This window comes from Eutrigla gurnardus (genome assembly GCF_963514095.1).
Source record: "Eutrigla gurnardus genome assembly, chromosome: 21".
NCBI lineage: Eukaryota > Metazoa > Chordata > Actinopteri > Perciformes > Triglidae > Eutrigla > Eutrigla gurnardus.
In genome coordinates, this window is record NC_139932.1 from 9,397,797 (window position 1) to 9,410,722 (window position 12,926).

The following is a 12,926-nucleotide window of genomic DNA, read 5'->3' on the forward strand; positions in this document are numbered from 1 at the left end:
TTCATACTGTAAGATTTTATTCCCACCCAGCTGAAAACAGCAGGCTCTTTTCTGAAAATGCTCGGTGCTTCGGAGACAAATCGCGTTTTTAGCTGGTTGCTATGATACGGAATATGTGCGGAAGTAAAAAGGACTAAGCAGAATTACGCTATTTGCTCTTTCCCCTTGCTCTGGAGGAAGCACGTAGGAAGGGAGGCTGACAGATGGGCCAAGAAACATCTCGGCGAGTAAGTTCAATTTAATCTCATTTAATCAAATAATTGATTTTGCCATTCATTTTGGGGTGCTATTGGGCCGTTGATGGCAGTTACTCCCCAATAAACACAGCAAAAGTATCATCCTAGAACATCGTTTGAGAGTCTCCACAGGCAACACGTAGAAGACACCAGGATGCAGTTACAGGCCTATGACTGCTGAGAGGTCGATCAGCTCGTCATAGGTCGCACCAGCTGACACCGCCGGAAGAACACATTTGACACCGCATTAATGCTTTGAAACGAGGTGTGAGCTCCCCCTGGGGGTCACATCTCAGCACGCGGTGCTGGTATGAAAGGCATATTATTATATTTCCATAGCGACAGTCCTTGGAGGACGGCAGGTACAGCGAGTTCACACATTTCCCCTGACTAATATGTTTCTTTCTCTCATCACTGACGGAGGTGACACATTCAACAGCCAAGGAGTTGCTGTAACATCAGCAGTTTATTACCAAACCAGGTAGACTGGGGACTTTTACAGTGCTAGCACCTTAAAAACTAAATGTAGTTCTCACCATCACCATGCTCCCACACATATACACAGTTACAGAAATCTCACACCCTGAGAGCTGCCCGGTATAGATAGATTTTGCTCTCCCAACATTGTAGACTTAAAAAAAAAAAAAAAGAATCAAGGCATGACTGTTGCATCGGTGAGTCCAATCAAAGTGAAACAGGGGGATTCGCTGAACAAATTAGGATGCTGATGAGACGGCGCCTCAGCCTGGCTTTTGACAACTAGTGCCCAGAGATATCGATCCAGGCAGAATAAGGACAAGCCTTCTGTTCGCTCAGGAGAGACACTTTTGAATCTGAGAGACTGTTCATAATGTATAAGTAGGCACGGTTAGAAAGATCGATGTCCATATCTACAGTATATATATCTGATTGCAACGTGGCGACCTGGTGTGAATAACTCTAGTCCTCCAGGTGTGTTTGGAGTCGGGATGAGCTTTTTCACACCAGCCGCCTCGCTCCTGGATGATGGCACTGTGACAGATTGTCTCATCGCTGTTGGGAGAGTGTGTTTGGGCTGTCTGTGTGTGCGCTTCAAGGCCAGGTGTGAGACAGGTACAGGGTTTTCCTGGCAAGACCCGGAGCAGAAGGAGGGAAGAGGGGTCGGATAGGAGTCAGTGCAGGATGTAAGAGCCTTTGTCAGAGGGCTGGACCACACCGCTTCATCACACACACACACACACACACACACACACACACACACTTATCTTACAACCAAATGCACCACTACAAAGCTGCGTTTGTATTATTTAAAGTGTAAAATCTGTGATAAGATAAAGAGACGTTTAATTAAACACTCTACACAGGTACCTACACGCAACAGGGGATTGGACAAGCACATATACCCCCCACACAATATCCTGCTGCTTTTAATTACATCACACCATTCGCCCGACCAAACAGAGAGGGAGGGAGTGATAAAACAGTGAGAACAAGAGAGGCGGGGATGAACATTTTGTTTTTTTTAAAAAAGGGGCTAGAGAGATGATTAAGGCAGGACTACTGACAGAGACGAGTAAAAAAAAAAAAAAAAGCCACAGGGACAAACAAGAAGACATCACATCCACACGGGGAGCCAAAGAGACAAATAGAACGAGGCAAACAATAAGGACTCCTCACGCTACCAACATCGCGTTGCATCACACTGACCAATCAAGTAAGGGAGAACCATGGGAGACATCACCCGCTGTCACTTCCCCTGCTCTTATGCAACCAATAACAACATCATCCTGTTGGGCGGCGGCAGCAGCAGCAACACACTGAGTCATCACGCAGAAGGGCTTCTGATGTTTAGAGCTGTGATCAGAGAAGATCGGAGAAGTGAAAATCTCCACTGAATAACACGGAGAGAAGAGAAAGACGCCTTCGTTGCCCTGTTCTGCTCATTCTATCGATTTTTCCTGCAGTTCTCTTTAAGAATAACGTCACAGCAAAGAGCACTGGTGCATACTTCACATATGCTATAGTTAGTATTTGTCTTGCAGAAGACATAATGCCTCTTCTCTGTGGTGTGCATTTCAGGAAAAGGAGACTATTTCAGTGGATCTAGATTACAATCAATGAAATACTCATTGTAGGAATTACACAAGGGATGGTTAAATGGCTGTTTTTACGTGAACACATAATCTAAATTAACCTTATCTTGCTGGTATTTACAAACAGCCCCAAAACAGATTTGCCACAGTCTATAAACTCTAGTTTGTTTTTTTCTTCAAAAACAATTCACTGGAGCTCAGAGCTATAGGTTATTGTTCATTTGTGCCGTCTAATAAAGGTAGGACTGAATCCTCCGTCTCCCGTTAGTAGAAAATCTTAACTCTCAAATACACAATGAAACCTTTAGAACATTTACTATTTAATAGCTGTATACATTTTTGTTTTATTGTTTGTTTTATTAACAATAGTAAGATCCTGCATAAGCATCAGTTACATCAGAACTGGAGAATATTTTTCATTGAAAGAAGAGCAAATAATGGCACAGACGGCTTTTTTTAAATGCAAAAGTAGTTTTTCACACTTCTCCCTAAAATTACGATATCGCTGTTGCAATATCGCACGACCGTCATCATTTTTGCTGAACGTGATATTACTAGTTGTGTTTACATGTGAATGAAACCAACATTTTATCCAACATGACATCAGAATAAACAGAAGGGTTTCCCCAAGTCGAATATCTGAATTTTCTTAAGAATTTAAAGTTAATTGCTCTTTGAAAGGGTGTTTTTGCATTTTTGTCATGCTATTACAGTATATTATCATTATTTCAGTGGCATAAAATAACAGTAACATTGTTTGACGCAATTATTTCTGGAAAAATATATGATCCAACAAAAGTATATCATGATAGAAAAAAAAAGGTTACTGTAAGTCGGGGCAAAATATTGAATTAATTCAAGTCTTGGGAGCTGAAGTGCAGCAATTTGAACTCATTTGGTACATCTGTGTTTTTCTTCAGTTATTATGCTATGTACACTCTGCTATTACAGTGGCAGGAATATAAAGAAAGCACGCAGCAGCTTTGTTCACATAATAAAGATGTTGCGTTCATGTTTTATCTTCATTTTCAACATGATATATTACATTTTTATCAAATCATGTGGTAAAATGGAATTCTAATCACTAGTTTCTACTTTCTCAGAAGAAGAAAAAGAAGTTTGTACCACCGAAGCAAAGCCATTTGTTCAGAGCTATTCTAATGCTCAAGCCAAATTTCAATATCAATCAGTCTACATCTATGATCCAAACGCACATTTAATACAATCCCACTGATCCTCCATAATGAAAACTCTCCCTCACACCAGCTGAGGATGAACACAAAGCAAATACCCTTATGAAGACATTCAGATGGTTGCCAAGGCTTTTCCCAAAACTGACAGAAAAATAATTAACGCTCCATAATTTATTTAGACGTCGGGAGATCTTTTTCTTGGGCACATTGGTGCTTGATATTTATGTGGAAATCCCATTTTCATGGAAACATGGAACAGCTATTTCTTATTTTTTTATATATAATGTCTGTTTTAAGGGTTATGGTTCTGTGTCTGATGCAAAAACCGGCGAGCATGGAGACACACCTTGGCGATAATCATTAAAACAGACAGACACTTAGATTATTATCATGCTTCCTCATCTGCAGGCTATATTATCTGTCATTGGAGATACACACTCTGTCATGGTGATTACCTTACAGACAGGATGGCCTCTCATAGCTGTCCGGCCGACACACAGTACGATTAATCAATCAAAGCTCGGGGGGGACGGGGGTTTCCACCCCCTCAAAGACAGGCATGATAATCCATCACTGCTCCTCACATCCACATGCTGATCCATCAAGTCAACACGGCTTGCTGACGAGGGAGCAGAAGAAAACAGAGTAATGGAGCGATTCCCAGAATAATTATGACTGTCGTGATGAAAACGAAGCCGGTGAGCGCTACATTAGTGTATCAAGCAAAGCTGTCTGTGACGTTTACTACTATATAAACAGATCAATGGGTATATTAGTGGGCTTCAATGGCTGTAACAGTTTAAAGGGTAAGAAGGGGAACAAATCTACACTATGAAAAGCACTGCAAGGGTCGCAAATAGCAAAGAAACACCAAATGTACCAATTTTACTTCAGACTAATCATTGGAAAGAATACTTAATATATATATAAATATATATATATATATATATAAATATATATATATATATATATATATATATATATATATATATATATATAAATATCTAATATATAAACTTTGGTCAGGCTTGCATTTCCCCCCTGCTTGCAGTCTAATCGCCTTTAATCTTAATCATATTTAGCGTAGAGATCTCTCAGCAGGACAGCAAATATGCACATTTCCCAAAATGTAGAAAGATTGCTTTAAACTTGAGCTCAGCAAAAATATTGATTTCATTTATGTATTTACATAATCATGGACATTTATTATGACAACATTTTGGGACATCCTGTAATCCAGCCAAGAGCAGCCCCTGTTATCTACCTCCTGAGTCGGCTTGTGTGCTTCACAATCGATTCAAGCAGCACCTTACGCTCTCTGTTGCAAGAAAGGCAGTAAATTCAGACCTCCAACCCTCTACTCTCACATGTGATGTCACGCTACGGCCCCTGGTGCTCTTTCCAGCACCTCATCTTTCTTTTTAATAGCCTACTGAGGGCTTTTTGCTCTGCCCTTTAAACTGCGTGTGCTTTGTGCATCTCGAGGAAAAATTATGCGTTTTGTGTAGCTGGGAGTTCTCTGACAATCTGAGTCCGAACACTATAAAAATACATAAAAGGAAACGGTATTAAGTCAAAGATAGACACGAGGCTCTCATTAAGTTTGAGCTCATTTCCAGGCGTTACGATCTTGCCAACAGGACTCTGCTGTAGACGAGATTAGGACGCTCATTTGGCCATCTGTCTATAAAAAGCCTGCGCGGCAGGAGCAACCGCTGCCTTCCACAGCAACATCTCTGTCGACCCACACAGGCAGGTACAAACAAAGGCGCGCGTGCACACGTCCGCGCACGCAACACGACCCCACACACAGCATCGGGAGTAATCGGAGATATAAAGCCTCATCGATCAGAACTGCTCTCCCTCGAGGATTACATCATTGCCCAGCAAATAGCCAATCAGAGCACAGCTGAGACTGCCCGCTCTGTGACCCCATCTCCTGTAAAAGTGAAGGCAATAAGCAAGAGCTGCACACACACACACACACACACACACACACACACACACACACACACACACACACACACACACACACACACACACACACACACACACACACACACACACACACACACACACACACACACACACACACACACACACACACACACACACACACACACACACACACACACACACACACACACACACACACACACACACACACACACACACACACACACACACACACACACACACACACACACACACACACACACTACTCCGGTCACGTCACAAAAAAGGCATTGATATCACTCCCTCGGGTATCAGGTGCTTTATGTAAACCTGCTCCTTTAATGCAACAGAGGTGCATGTTGGGGCATTTCTCTATTGTTTTTACTGAGGTGCATCTCAACCAACAACTCTCTCACACAAACAAGGACGTATTATTGAAAAAACAACAAAAAGGAGAGTGAATTATGCTGCATAACTTTGCGGACTTCGTGTGTACAGTTCATACTGAAGTTTAGGCGTGGGCAGGACGAGGAACGAGCATTTAGGTGCCAACTGTGTCTGTTGCATAATGCATTTTGTTACATTCTGATACAGTAGATACATTGCAGTCATGTATTTAGAGGTCAATCTGCACTGCAACACAAAAACACTACTTCAACTTCATTATTTAATACTTGCATGCCTGCCTGGCTAAGCAAGCCTTATGAACAATTTGAACTTGACCATTCGCACTGTTTTACTTTTCACATTTATATATTAATGTATTTTATATGTTGTATATGCTACTCAGGATAAATTAAGTAAGTATTTAGGTATCTATCTATTCATCCATTCATCTTGCAATTAATTAAAATTTCTAACAGTGCAACCTGGTAGTAGGTTTAATATGCATACTGTGAAACTGGAACACTGGTTTGAACCTGGCTAAGGACTTATTTGTCAAAGGAAGGCAAATTTCTGCCCAAATAATCTCTAGAAAAAAGGTGATTATAAACCACATCATTGCTACTCAAATCCTGCTGGAGGCATTTGTTGCATATTATTCCCCATCTCTCTCTCTGCTCATAATATTCTGTCATCGCTCTCCTGTTGATTCTCTAATGAAGGCATAAAATCCCAAATAATGTACATCTAATGTCATTTTGAAAACCCTCCACTTCCCAGCGAGTCCGTACGACCGACGTGGATTTTGAGTAACCGTCCGAGGACTCGGTGTGTGCTGACATACCTTGATGTAGCCGCCAGTTGAGACCAGGAGAGAGTCGTCTGGGGAGAAGTGCAGGTCGGTCACCCAGCCTCCGTGGAGCGAGTCCATGACGTTTACCATCGCGGGAACAAATCTTCAGCAAAGAGCCGTCCTTGACGCTCCAGAGCTGTGATGGACAGCCGTAAATTATACACAAATCATGGAGGAAATATCACAATATACAACAAAGAAAACCAACTATGCAAATTAAAACACTCAAGACCCCATCAACAGATAAAAAAAAACTGCATATTTAACATTATTACTGAATATTATTTTGGTTTTATGCTAGCTTGTGTTGGCATTTACATATCTGGCTGCCTGTGCTGTGAAAAACAAGCTACTGGCACAAATAAATAAATAAATTCCACAAAGTCGACTAACTTTCAGTTACTTATTGTGGCCTGAATCAGAATCTCAGAATCTGTTATCATCACATGACCCAAGTATGGAATTTTGGACAGGTGGTCATATATGAGGTGAGCTCATAACCTCCCTTCTTTCCTCCAGGATGGTCTCTGGCATCAAATGTGACTAAAACCCCTCCTTAGGTCACATGATAACGACTAAACATCATCAGTGTGTGAAGGTCAGAATAGTTTTTTTTCCCATCAGACTTCTAGTATTTCTAAAGGTCAACCTTCAAGCTCTATGAAATGGACAATGAAGAGAATTTCCACGGGTAGAAAGTGCAAATCGAAATGAGAAATTACCCATGAGGCACCTCACATACAATGAAACGACGGTTGTGCGGCACGTCATGCCGATTGCAGCTGTTATGCAACTGTTCACATGCCATGTCCATTTGACAGTGACACATCACACATACAGCTATATTTAACACTTGGCATGCTTTTTTTGCGCGGAATGACTCACATTTGTTTCCATAGAAACAGGGGTGAGATTTCAGTGTGGTTTATGTAATTGGATCTGATGTATTCGTCCATTTCTAGATAATGGAGCAGTTCAGCTCAGAGGCCACCAGAGGGCATTAACCCCTTGTTGACTGAAAGGCTGAGCAAATCTTCCGCTCCGCCTTTAGCACAGACAAACTTTTCATTTACTGTGTGTGTGTGTGTGTGTGTGTGTGTGTGTGTGTGTGTGTGTGTGTGTGTGTGTGTGTGTGTGTGTACAAGCGCTGCAGATTCCGAAGCCTTGGGGAGCCAATTTGGCAGCCCGAGTCCTCTCCTTCACCTCCCACTGTCAGACATCTCCTCCTCTTCCTGCTCCCTTCATCCCAACTTCCTCACACAACCTGCGCCTCCTCCAGCGTAACGCTCCCCCCACCGAAGGAGGAACCCTGCCTCCTTTCTTTCCTCTCATCTCTTCTCCGTGCGCTGCAGCAATCGCGGTGTTTTAGTAAAGCACTTTATCTAAATGAGTGATGAGATTTACTGTAATTACGGGTGATCTCTGGTATAAGTGTTGACTGCAGTAATTGCGTTTTTTTGTATGTTACAATTAGATGGTTTCATACGAGCCGAGTGGACGCACTGATTCCAGTGTCTTGAGGCAGGAGGCTCAGTGGGAAGTCTGTCCTCACCTCATCCGCAGCCTCTGTACTTTCTTCCAAATTACCTCCATCAACACCTCTGCTCTTCTCTTAACTACCTCATTTACCTCATAACGGTTATAAGGATTAAACGCTGCTTCCCATTTTCTTCAATTCATGAGCTTGATTTCCAACAATGCAACAGCAGAACATGCCTAATGAGCCTGAATTCCTACATCAGCAACCGATAGTAAGGAATACAAAAGGTTAAAGGCAGAATGAGTAGGAGTTGTCGGTTGTGGTTCTAGCTTTGCTATATCTGCATATTTTTAGTGCTGTGTCTGCCATTTTAGCAGCTTACACTTGGACGGATGCTTAAGATCTGGCACCTGGTTGATTTTTAGGTTGATGCCCAGAATCATCCTGAAATTAGCGAAATAAGAAAATATAGGCAGAGGTCAGGGTCTCTGCAGATACAGATGCTGCTACATATTCCAGTGGGGCATAAGTGCTGATTGAGAGGGACTATTTTTGAGAATTCCTGCTCCTTCTACCTTTCAGAAAAGGCTAAATGTTTTGGATACGCACCCGAATCTCTCCGTTGTCATCTCCTGTCGCGAGGCGCCGACTGTCCCAGGAGAACCGGCAGCTCCGGACACAGTCTTGGTGGCCGGTCAGTGTGTGGACACACTGCCAGGACTCACAGTGCCACAACTAGGAGCAGAAAGCAACGCATCAAGAGGACTGAAAAGCAAACATATGGGCTGAAAATGACATTAAAAAAGTAAATTAAAAAAAAAAGATACATTTACTTTTCACATTGTAATAGAACTGAGGTGAGTAACCCCCCCCCCTGGCTGGCTGTTTCTGTAACACAGGGCAGCTAAACGGGATGAACTCCTCTTGGAGTGTGACATACTGTAGATTAAATGTAATTATAAATATCAACACAGCAGCAGAAACCTGGGAGTAACAAGCAAAAAAAAAAAAAACAAGATGTTTCATTTCTGCGGCTCAAACCAGTCATCACCCGTTAATAGGTCTCATGGAGAGACACAGGAGTTAATAATCTAATGTTGTTTCAGCGCTGCAGCGGGATGACGAAACCGCTAATGAGTGATCTGGCTTTTCTTTTCGCTCAACTCCGTTTGGATTTCCTTTTCTGTCCCTCATCCATTGTTCTCTTTCCATTCCTCCCCTCCTTCTCTCCCTCCCTCTGTGTCGCTGCCTTACCCCGGTCACATCCTGCAGCCGCACAGAAAATAACACAGCTCATAATTAGACGCTTCTTTTGGCAGCTGGGCTAACTATGTCGGCACACACAGTCCAATTCATGTGAAGGTCAGCAGAAGAAGAAAGAAAAAGAGGGAGAGAGAGGTGGAGAGAAAGGAATGAGCACAACAGAGAACTCAACAAAGACCATCATGGCTGAGCCTTTTGGTTTGACCTCTAGATAGATGGAGACTGGGGACTTCATGTTTGTGTGTGGAGCTACCAAAGCCCCTACTCGACTATGTGACTGGCTGCTAACCAGCCCCACAACACACACACCTCAATTATCATCTTTGCCAAATCCATAAAACACACATTCTGCCTCACGACCATCCATTGACAGGAGCCAGGTTGGCTGCCAACCCCGGTGGCTGTTCTCTCCAGTAAGTGTCCACCGAATCCAAATTCCCGTGTGAAAGTCGGTGGCAGTGGCTCGACATCAACTGCTTTAACAAATGCCTGAGAGAGTGGCTTTGTATTGTTTCTAATACTGGACATGCAGGAACAGAAGTTGTCATCCGCGGTTGAATATTGGACGGAGAAGTATAATTCTAACGGGGGGAACCGCCGCCGCTTTCATGAGCCAAGGAAATGAACGACACTGAGAGGGAGCCAGAGTCAAAGAGCATGCGGTCTCGGCACAGTTCAGCACACACTGTGGAGCTCCTTTCTCTGTAGCTGATGAGTCGGACCAGCAACGATATTAGAACTGCTTGGGGAAAGGTTAAAAAACACACCTCCAGCCCACTGAGTCTGTCAAAGTCACGCTAAAGTCAAGCGCAGCGGTGTTGGTAACCTGGCAGCAACTACATCCAGACATGAAGGTGGGTTTTGTTTCCAGGCTAAATGATCACTGGACGTGGGTGTAAGAGGACAGACTGACCTGCAGCCAGCTCACCAGGCCCCGGGGCCCATCTGCTGCACACTAATCTCTAAGGTCCCTTGCCCGCAGCAACGCGTCCATGTGTATGTGCTGTAAGTAATGAGTTCAGAAGGAGGTTTCGAGGGAAGACGCGGATGTGTAATAGGTCACGTTGTTACTGGCAGCACAAACAGCCATGCCTCATCCCATGAGGACGCGCGTGTAAGTGTTGAACCTTAGCGGTCTTGTCAGCAGAAGTGGTGGCGAAGAGGCGTCCGTCTGGCGAGACGTGGCAGGACAGGATGGCTCCCGAATGATCCTTGATGTCCTGCAGCTTCTCTCCGCTTTCTATGTCCCACATCTAATAGTGAGCCCCCCCAAAAAAAAAAAAGCAAGATATCATTTTGTGTATTTGATTTCATGCTGCTGTTAAATGTATCGTGAGCCTACGTGTGAGCTTCACCTTGACGGTGTCGTCGTAGGACCCGGACATGAGTCTGACGTCATCGGCCGAGGTGGAGAGCAGTGAGAAGCATCTGACCTGTCTCTTGTGACCCTGGAGCACTTTACACTCCCCGGACTGCCACCTCCACACCTGCAGGGGGAAACGGAGAACGGGAATCTTTTAGCAACTGATGCTTTTTACTTCTAGGATCCACTCATACAGACTAGAGAGAGGAAACGAGGAAATGAGCTGGATCAGCTGTTCACAGCTGTAGAGACTTTTGATGGATTTGTGTCTGAACACATTTGCACTGTTCTAATACTAATACAGAGACACAGTTCTCACTGACAGAGCAGCATTGTTTTCTCCCCTTAGTCTGTTACCTGTTTAACAACTTGCACTCTTGTATTTCTGCTGGCAGAATGCCTTTTAATTATTTCTTTGGAATTTTGCGCCTGTATGTATTGATATTCTGACTGTGAATTCAACATTTAATAACCCAGAATATGATTATAGTGCCTTCTGAACACTGCAAATTATTTATTTCGTATAAAATGTTTCGGGGGAAATTGAAATCAAAGTTGCCGTCAGGAATTATCAGCCAGTTGTGACTGAAAAGAGATAAATGATGTAAAACGCGTTTCTTGCTGACAGACTCGACCGTCTCTGACTTTAATTATATCTGTAATAAAAGTTAATGGCAGATCATGACAAGAGGCATATTTCTAATAATAATAAAGTTATTTGTTGTCATTTTGTTGTTAAAACTCCTGCACATCTGTTTGCAGAGTGCTTGTTTTATGACAGGCAGGTAAATGAGCTCAAAGACGGGTGCAGGACAGGCAGGATCATCCAGATTGTCCTGTCAATTGCGCCCTCGTGTACAACGTTGCACCTTTTCTCCATCTGAATAGAATCTGTCATCGGCCCAAAGGTTAGAATCCATCACTAGCCAACGTCCGTGTCATTAAATCACTTTACATTCACTCTGCGTCTGCATTAACATCTAAATACACACTTCCATTTCCTAGCGAGCACATGTCAAACAGCCTGAATTTGAATAGCTTCTGAATGAGCGGCGGACGGTCCGAGAATAGCGATGGCGTCGGCGGGCCGCCGCATGAATACGGAACAAGGTGCTGCGTTGTCAGAGGGGGGAAAGAAGTGCTGCAGTGGATGGTCTGTCAGCAAAAAGAAAAGATGAAGGAGGAGGAGGAGGAGATGAGAGGAAAGGGGAAATGAGCGACGGAGCATGAACGGTGGGGGTTGACAGACCGTAACGGCCCTGAAAATCCACATGCACGCTCGCACATAAACACAGACAGCTGCACACGGCCAACGCAAGAGATAAAGAGCTATCGAGGACGGCATAGCTGAAGGCAAAGACAGGGAGAAAGGAAGGACGGGAGACAAAAGAGGGGGATGAAGAATGGAGAGGCAGACAGAGGAGCTGGTAGAGTGTAACAGGTGGGGCAAAGTGAAAACACCACAGAGACGTGAAACACTGAGGATGAGTTACTCAGCAGAGTAAGCAGTTTTACTCAAGGTGAGGAATGGGGATGGGGGGAGAAGAAGAATCGATAGCAGAGAAGATAGATGGGAGCAGGTTGGAGGAGGAGGGGAAAGATCACGCCATGAATTAGGCAAGAAATGGTGGTGAGGACGAGGGAAAGGAATGATGAATGGGAGCAAACAGAGCAGAAAGAGGGGAAGGGAGCCACTGGGGGGAGGAGAGGAGTTTAGTCTACCCTTATGGTGGAGTCCTCGGAGGATGTGATAAGTGTCTGGCCGTTCTGGGTGAACCGGCAGTGCAGCACCGTCTTGGTGTGTCCCAGCAGAGTGGCGAGGAGCTTCCCGGAGGGCACCTCCAACACCTGGAAGGAAGAAACAAACCGTAGCACCATATGTATCCAAATAAACAGCAGCAAGAGTATGCAGCCGTGCTAGGGGCCCTGTGATACTTTAATAGGCGCAGTGTTTGAATGCATGAACAGATGATGGTGCTTAAAGTCAAATTTCATGGATGCATCAAATAGTTGTTGAAAATTTCCACTCAAAAAACACAAATACAAAATCCATCGAATATGCATATACTTGTGCGTAAAGTAAAAAGAAATGGAAGAAATCAGTGTTGAGATTATCCATGTGAGCT

The 12,926-nt window shown here is 43.7% G+C and overlaps 1 protein-coding gene across 1 annotated transcript in view; it reads right to left on the minus strand.

Moving 5' to 3' along the window:
- Positions 1–12,926, minus strand: part of apaf1 (apoptotic peptidase activating factor 1) — a 38,544-nt gene that overhangs the window by 13,021 nt on the left and 12,597 nt on the right. The window contains 6 exon segments of the mRNA XM_084039288.1: positions 6,686–6,773; positions 6,775–6,830; positions 8,784–8,909; positions 10,565–10,690; positions 10,793–10,924; positions 12,523–12,648. Of these exon segments, the coding sequence (XP_083895414.1) occupies positions 6,686–6,773; positions 6,775–6,830; positions 8,784–8,909; positions 10,565–10,690; positions 10,793–10,924; positions 12,523–12,648 (654 nt within the window).